Below are 8,287 nucleotides of genomic sequence, written 5' to 3'. Positions count from 1 at the left end.
GTTCAATGAGTTCCGCCCCCCACACACACGCTCTGATTCGTTTTATTTATTTATTTATTTATTTATTTATTTATATTTTTTTACAACATCCAGTGGAAACAAACCATACACATCAAACAATACAACTAGCCCCCCCCCCCCCCCCCCCAATTATTATATATAATAATAATTGGCTCGGGTAATCAACACATTTCTTTCTATAATACAACACCTACACACTGATCCGTTGGCAACAGTCTCTCACCCGGTCAGGATGTAGCGCGAGATCGACAGGCGGATCGGTGCAGCGTCGGCAGTAATACGGACTGTGTACCGGTGTGTCGTGGTGAAGAGAGAGCTGAGCCAAAAGGCAAAGCTCTCAATTTACTATGGGTTGTGACTGAAAGAACGAGATCCCGGATACAAGCAGCCGAAATGTGTTTCCTCCGCAGGGTTTCCGGTCTCTCCCTTAGAGATAGGGTGAGGAGCTCAGTCATCCGGGAGGGACTTGGAGTAGACCCGTTGCTCCTCCACGTTGAGAGGAGCCAAATGAGGTGGCTCGGGCATCTCATCAGGATGCCTCCTGGACGCCTCCCTGGGGATGTATTCCGGGCATGTCCCACCGATAGACCCTGGGGACGACCCAGATGTGCTGGAGAGACTATGTCTCTCGGCTGGCCTGGGAACGCCTTGGTATCCCCCGGGTTGAGCTGGATGAAGTGGCTGGGGAGAGGGAAATCTGGGAGTCCCTCCTAAAGATGCTGCCCCCGCGACCTGACACCAGATATGCGGAAGAGGATGGATGGATGGATGGATGGATGGATGGATGGATGGATGGATGGATGGATGGATGGATGGATGAATTTCTTGTGTTCATAAAGAGGTTTTATGATATTGTGTTACAAAAAATATAAAAATATGAATAAATAATACACATATTTCATGTTTAATCATTATATATGAAATTGTTGTATTGGTGTACAAAGTAGTTATGTTTAGTAAGTATACTTATATATATACCAGCTCAGTGGCCTAGTAGTAGAAAGTCCGCCCTGAGACTGGAAGGTTGTATGTTCAAACCTCGGCCGGGTCTTACCAAAGACAATAAAACTGGAACCCATTGCCTCCCTGCTTGGCACTCAGCAGTAAGGGTTGGAATTGGGGGTTTAGATCACCAAATGATTCCCGAGCACGACTTCCGCTGCTGCTCACTGCTCCCCTCTCCCCCAGGGGATGGATCAAAATCACATGGGGATGGGGCAAATGCAGAGGACAAATTTCACCACACCCAATGTGTGTGTGACAATGATCATTGGGACTTTTGGGGGGACTTTATAAGGCTATTGTTTATTTGTTTTGTTCGAGAATAGGTGATAGAATGTTCATTGGAAATAGTCTACGTACAAGCCATGACAGCTTGTACTATTAAGAGGAGTCTAGTTTTTTCTCCTGTCTGCTTTTGTTTTGGTAGTCATTTTGATCATAAATAACCTGCCGAGGTAATATTTTATGTTGAAATATGACAGTAAACAAGCGGATGGGACGAGCTAAGTTTTGTACTTCTTCCCACTCTCTTTAAATAGGCAAACTACTTCCAACTATGACTAGTATTGATTTTCCTCTTTTAATTTAAAACTTTTGACTTTTCGTGTGGTGTGTCTGTATGCACATTAAATACATTAATAAAAAAATCAATAGATAGAAATGAACATGAGCCAAAGTGACGTCGAACACAATCCGTTCCAGAAGGATGTTCGAGAAGTGAATCGTATGAATTCCGAATCATGTTTTCCCATTACAAATAATGCATATTCCAATCGCGCAACTGCAGCGCACCGCCGAACACGTCGCCGAACGAGCAACTGCACCGCGCTGGTCGCATTATTGTGACGGAGCGGCCGCTGAAATTTAGAACATATTTTAAAAGTCCTGATGTACTTTCCAAAATTTAAGTGGACCTCAGTGCGCAGGAAGTTTAATTCTGTCCGAGCGCGCAACTGCACCCCACCGCCGAACGCGCAACCGTAGTGCGTCACCGAACGCGCAACTGCACTGCGCCGGTCGCATTATTGTGACAGAGCCGTCGTTGAAATTTAGAAAATATTTTTAAAGTCTTGATGTACTTTCTGAAATTTAAGTGGACCTCAGTGCGCAGGAAGCTTATTTTTTCCGATCGCGCACCGCCGAACGTGCAACCGTAGCACGCCGCCGACCGCGCAACTACACCGCGCTGGTCGCATTATTGTGACAGAGCGGTCGCTAAAATTTAGAAAATATTTTTAAAGTCCTAATGGACTTTCCAAAATTTAAGTGGACCTCAGTGCCCAGGGAGCTTAATTTAGTCTGATCGCGCAACCGGAGTGCGCCGGCCAGGCGCTCACTGTCGCATTGCTTTTGGAGCGTCTTTGTGTTTTAGGATGCTCTCACTTGCTTCATTTGGAGGCATGATTCGAGTTGATGCAATCCTCAGAGTAACGAGAATGTAATAACGAATGGAGTCAGTTGGCATGCGGGTCCTCTTGGCTCATCTCGCGAGGTTCGAATACCAAATTTTTCGAGAACCGGGACGTTCGGAAAACGAGGCTCCACTGTATGTTGTTTTGAAAGTACGTATCGTACCCCTTCATTTTACTCTGAGAGTGTGGCTCGAGCAAAAGAGAGCACCGACCTGGCGTTCCTTTGAGAACAAGACAAAAATAGTGCATCCCTGGGATTGAGGCATTTATTTTGAAAGCACCAGCCGGAACTACACCTTCATATAATTTTCATGCTGGCGTAGGGAGATTAAGAGACAACGGCTGTAGATGCTGTCCCATCATCAGTTCACACCCAACGGCGCTACAGCGCACCGCTCCGCGGACCAGACCAGCATGACACCCAGGTTCAAAACCTTAAACTGAGCCGCATCGGGACCAAGGAGATCCCGGAGACAGCAAGGAAGGGACGTGGATATTCACGCAAACGGGCGTACATTCGGAAACCCCGACAGACTCCACTGCGCAGCAAGGTTGCGGTTCTCTCTCCAGAAACGTGTCCAAGTTGGACAAGAAATACACCCTCCCCCCTCGTATCACATCACGCCTAAACATGTCATCATCGGGCAAGGAGGCCAACAGCGGGCATTGTGCCAACTATGTGGGACCCTACCGCTTGGAGAAGACGCTGGGAAAAGGACAAACAGGTTAGTGGTAATAGCGGCGGATGCTGCTTGCTTGTTGGTCCTCGTCATCGCAGCACCTGCCTAGCTGACATAGCGTGCATCGCCAAGGCTGCTTCTAAGTGAGGAACGCCTGGAATTGCAGATGTGTACTGTACGCACTGTGTTGCGTTTGCGGCTGTGCGATAAGTGCTGCGCTCAATGTGGCGATGATGACAGTAGCAGTTGTGCGAGTATGCCTTTAATCCTTGTTGTCAGGCAGAGAGTACGCGCTGAAACGGACCATTGATATTTTTCTCGTCTGTAATTCCCTTATAGCATCCATTTGTCACATTGGTACTCCGTGCTAAGTGAGGGGTTTGCTCTCTGCAGAGGCTTCTTGCACTGTTCGACAATCAGTTAAGGCTCATTCTATGTGCTCGACAAGTTGATTCAACTTCGCGATTGTTTTTTTCCTTTCTTTTACTTCTTCGCCAGTACTCGTGCGTGATGCGTTTAGGATTTGAATTTCATAAGAGAACAAACTGATGTTAACATTCTTGCTATATTTCAAGAGCTGAAGTTAAAAATTCAAGATGCATTGATTGCTAAAAAATAAAAAAAAATATTCTTGAAATACATAGTCGTTAGTTGCAGTCATAATGACAACTGTACACTTACAGTTTGGGACTAAAATATTATCTGTCTGTCTGTCTGTCTGTCTGTCTGTCTGTCTGTCTGTCTGTCTGTCTGTCTGTCTGTCTGTCTGTCTGTCTGTCTGTCTGTCTGTCTGTCTGCCTGCCTGCCTGCCTGCCTGCCTGCCTGCCTGCCTGCCTGACTGCCTGCCTGTCTGCCTGACTGTCTGCCTGACTGTCTGACTGTCTGCCTGACTGTCTGACTGTCTGCCTGACTGTCTGCCTGACTGTCTGCCTGACTGTCTGTCTGTCTGTCTGTCTGTCTGTCTGTCTCTCTCTCTCTCTCTCTCTCTCTCTCTCTCTCTCTCTCTCTCTCTCTCTCTCTCTCTCTCTCTCTCTATCTATCTATCTATCTATCTATCTTACATAAGATTCTCAACCTTTGAGGTATCACTCTACAAAGCTTTGATTTACCTTCTATCAATTCAATTACCTTCGCATCTCGTATTCATGCAGAGTGTTCGAGTTCTGTGAGAGTTTAACTGCATACGCATGTGGACATAGCACACTTTTTTTTAATCGCAGCTTGATTATGGTGACACTGTGTATAGATATGGTTGTCCAACTGTCTTGGCCCATTGTGTCATGCTGCGTTGAGATTCATTTCAAAATCTGCTTTTAGGACTCACCAATGTATGTGACAATGATCACTCTCTTCCTTCCAACCGTATATATTCTCTCACTAACATTACGTAGGCTGCATTATTAGTATACGTACATACTTGAGCAAAATTTGTATTTATGAAGTCACCCGCAATCTGAGATCCAGCACCTGATTGCGCTGGAACGATCTCCAAACTAGAATTAAAATGACCTCTCCAGTCTCTGACGTGCTTTAAGCACAAAATTGTCGAATTTCTCACCTCCATTTGCTCTTGCCATGGTGTTTGATTTGCTGTTATCGATGGTTAGTCCTTTATCTCATGGTATTTTTTATGTGATATTTTTTTATGGTTGTTTTTCTGTATATTTGTAACACGGCCTCTTGACCAGGTCACCATTAATTAAATTATTTAATCTCAATCTGTCTTTTACATGGTTAAATAAAGTTTAAATAAAAAAAAATAAAAGAATGTGCGAGTACTTGTGAGGCAGCTGCTGTGGAATTTCAAGAAGAGGCATAATCTGTTTGTTGACGACTTTGTATCAAATGAAGTCTCCAGTGCTTATTTGGCAGTAAGGGGAGGTCTGTATGGTATATCATTCATTAAACTCTCCATAATGCTCAATGTGTGTGTGTGTGTGAGTGTATGTGTGTGTCTGTTCTGAACCCAAGGGACTTCTGAGGCTGTGTACCAGGCTATTCTTAGCTTGTTGAAGTAAACATCATCCGCTCTTGTACGTTTTATTTTATTCATTGACATTACGCAAAGCAGTACCGCATAGATACATTGTTGATCATGATTTGTTGTATTTCACGGCGTTTCTTTTTGTGTTCAAATTGACACTCTTTTTTTGTTAAGTAAATCTCCCGTTTTTCAAATATAATTATTTTTTATTCAAACATTGTGACAGCTTTGGTAGGGATCATCCAAGCTAATTTGGCCATCAGGATTCACTTCTGTCATGTATAACACCACCGCTGATAAATGGCTAGCTTCTCTGTTCTCAGCTATGAGACTTGAGTTGAACAATGCAACCATGGTGTGTATCTAGTGAATGAATGACGCGAGGCTACGCTGAATGAATAATTAGATTGAGGCGTTTGTGGGTGTATGCGCGTGCAAGAGAGAGCGACAGAAAGAGTGAGCAAGTGTATGTCGGGGATGAAGAATTCTGCTTCACATTTTCAATCCCTTGGCCTGATGATCGTTTTCAAAGTGTTGGCCAACTGTAGGCAAGGTTGCCATGGTTTCATGTGTCATCCTGTGACAATGATCACTCTCTTCCTTCCAACCATCAGTCTTTTTGTCTTGCGCTCACTCCCTTAGCATAAGCAGATCGTGAAATGATCACCGGTACATCACATTTCTATTTAGCTTTGTAACTGGTATTTAATACTAAAAAAATTGTGTCCTTTTATGTTTATTATTTTTGTCCTTTAGGGTGTCTTGTGCCCTTAACTCTTGAAAGCTTATTATAGTCCAATCTTTCTTTCTTTCTTTCTTTCTTTCTTTCTCTCTTTCTTTCTTTCTTTCTTTCTTTCTTTCTTTCTTTCTTTCTTTCTTTCTTTCTTTCTTTCTTTCTTTCTTTCTTTCTTTCTTTCTTTCTTTCTTTCTTTCTTTCTTTCTTTCTTTCTTTCTTAATAACCTGCCTGTGTTGTAGAACTGAAAATTCAAACGCTTACCAGGTCCCAGTAATAAAGTTTGTGTCTGTGTGTGTTTTATGTACTCGTGTGGTTGCGCATGCGTGTGCCCGTGTAAATGTAGAAGAGAGAGCCCAGCACAGATGGCTGCCTTTAGGTTCCTGAGATACCAAGCTTCATTATCAGCAGGTTGCAGGTGGCACCACTCACACCTCTTTCGACATGAAGACTCAGCGTGCGTGTGTGTGTGTGTGTGTGTGTGTGTGTGTGTGTGTGTGTGTGTGTGTGTGTGAGCACACGCGCGCCAACATGCTTGATGTTGTGTCAGCAATGTTACACAACATTACACACTCACGTATAATATTTTGTCGAACATGGGCTTCCTTTATAATTACATTAAATGCAAACGAGTACAAAACATATACTATGTGTCCAATTTTTATTTCACAAAGGTGCATATTTCCTGTAAAAACATCAACATAAAAGTCTTGTATAGTATAATTGTGGCCATGGTAACTAACCTATCCTTGTACATTTCACAAAGATGCAACTTATGCGATGTACCCCAGCGTAACCCACTCTCTAAATCATGTGCAAATTGAATAAATTAATAAATTAATAAACGAATGAATTCAAAAAAATAATGGATCAATTTAATAAATTAATAAATCAATAAATTGATAAATCAATTTAATCCATTCATAAATTAATAAATTAATTACAATTTAATAGCGGGTTTGTGTGAGGATTATATGTCACGAGGGACAAAAGTGAATTTTTGTATTGTTTTACAAAGTTTCACCTCACCATGGAGTAAAATAAAGGTTACTCCTGTCTTCGATCTGAGTCGATCTGAGTTTGTGTGTGTGAGAGAAAGCTCAACTCAGGAAGAGAGTGCAGGCAGCACGGACACAGAAGCACAGCGAGTATATCTCCGTCCATCACAAAATTTTGTTAGATAAGAGTTAAATATTGCCTCATGGCATTTAATCAGTAATACTTGTCGTCTCGATTGGTCTTTAATTTAAAGTTCATTTAATAATACTGTGTTTAACTAGTCCACCAGGTAAGCATGAAAATATTATCATGTATCTTTATTTATCTTAGAATGTTTTACTATATATAAGACACAAAAATCTATCTTCTTAACAACTGCAGTAGACCAGCATGTCATTAATTACACATTTGAACTGATCGTGCCATATTCACCACCCAGCAATAATTTAAATGTACAAAATTAGAAACAACACCACTTTAACAATTACACCATGTCTGTCTAAACTAATAGTGTATATTCCAAAAACATAACATAATTAACCATAATAATGTTAAGTACTGCAAGGCATGCTGGGAAACGGCTCCTCCACTAATGAAACGTTTTTTTTTTAATGGCTGTACCCACAATCATTCCACTGCTCCTTCAACATGTGGCTCGAATGCTGTGTATCAAATGCTAGCTCGTATCTGTATGAGCAGCCCTTCTCTGTGATGAATATTGTAGCAGCGGAGGGAATTCAGACTGGACTTCCCAGTATTCCTCTTTCAAGCTGTTATCAATTCTTAAGATTGGTAAATTTAGGAAAATTGACAACTTGGGGACTGACTGTTAATATCCATTTTAAAAAAAATATGAAATTGATTATCAATCAATCAATTTTCAGGACCGGTTCTCCTCATGAGGATTGCGGGCGTGCTTGAGCCTATCCCAGGTGACTTCGGGCAGTAGGCCTGGGATACCGTGAACTGGTTGCCAGTCAATCGCAGTGAAATTGAGCATATTTGGATTCACAAAAGACAATATGAGTTCCCAAACTGGTGTATGTACATCTGTAGAAGTAACACCTTCCCTCAAACATCAATGACCACATTGCCAAGAGAAGTTGCTGTGTATTCAACTCTGATAAAAAGGCTCAGAAGACAAGACAGGTTTGGTTTATAATTAATTGAACTTTTGCAGTGTGTCTATAGAGGATATGTATGCACTGACGTCACAGATCGGGGCGGCCATTTTTGTTTGGGTGGCAAAAAGTCTCGTCCGTTGCCACTGGACTCGTGAGGATGGCGGCCTGGGTGGGTGTCGTTAGTAATTATTTTGTCCAGTTGGACCAAGAAAGCCGCAAGAGATACATTGAAAAGTAGAAAAAACATAACATTCGTGTTGATCCGCAGTAAGAACGCCACCAGCTCAAGCATAGCAGGAGCTGGGACAGCAAGCGCTTGGTCCTCTGTTAA

At 42.4% G+C, this 8,287-nt stretch overlaps 1 protein-coding gene across 3 annotated transcripts in view; it reads left to right on the top strand.

The window, feature by feature from the left end:
- Window positions 1-2,787: 2,787 nt before the first annotated feature.
- LOC147058854 (serine/threonine-protein kinase BRSK2-like) overlaps window positions 2,788-8,287 on the top strand; it is a 146,918-nt gene continuing 141,418 nt past the window's right edge. For all 3 annotated transcript variants that reach the window (XM_085908565.1, XM_085908563.1, XM_085908566.1), the window contains exon 1: window positions 2,788-3,160. In XM_085908565.1, coding sequence (XP_085764691.1) covers window positions 3,067-3,160 — 94 coding nt within the window. In that variant the 5' untranslated portion in view covers window positions 2,788-3,066. The remainder of the gene's footprint in view (window positions 3,161-8,287) is intronic.

The sequence above is a fragment of the Syngnathus leptorhynchus genome, chromosome 3, assembly GCF_054491065.1.
Source record: "Syngnathus leptorhynchus isolate UIUO chromosome 3, UIUO_Slep, whole genome shotgun sequence".
NCBI classification, from domain to species: Eukaryota; Metazoa; Chordata; class Actinopteri; order Syngnathiformes; family Syngnathidae; genus Syngnathus; species Syngnathus leptorhynchus.
This window is presented reverse-complemented; position numbering and strand designations above follow the sequence as displayed.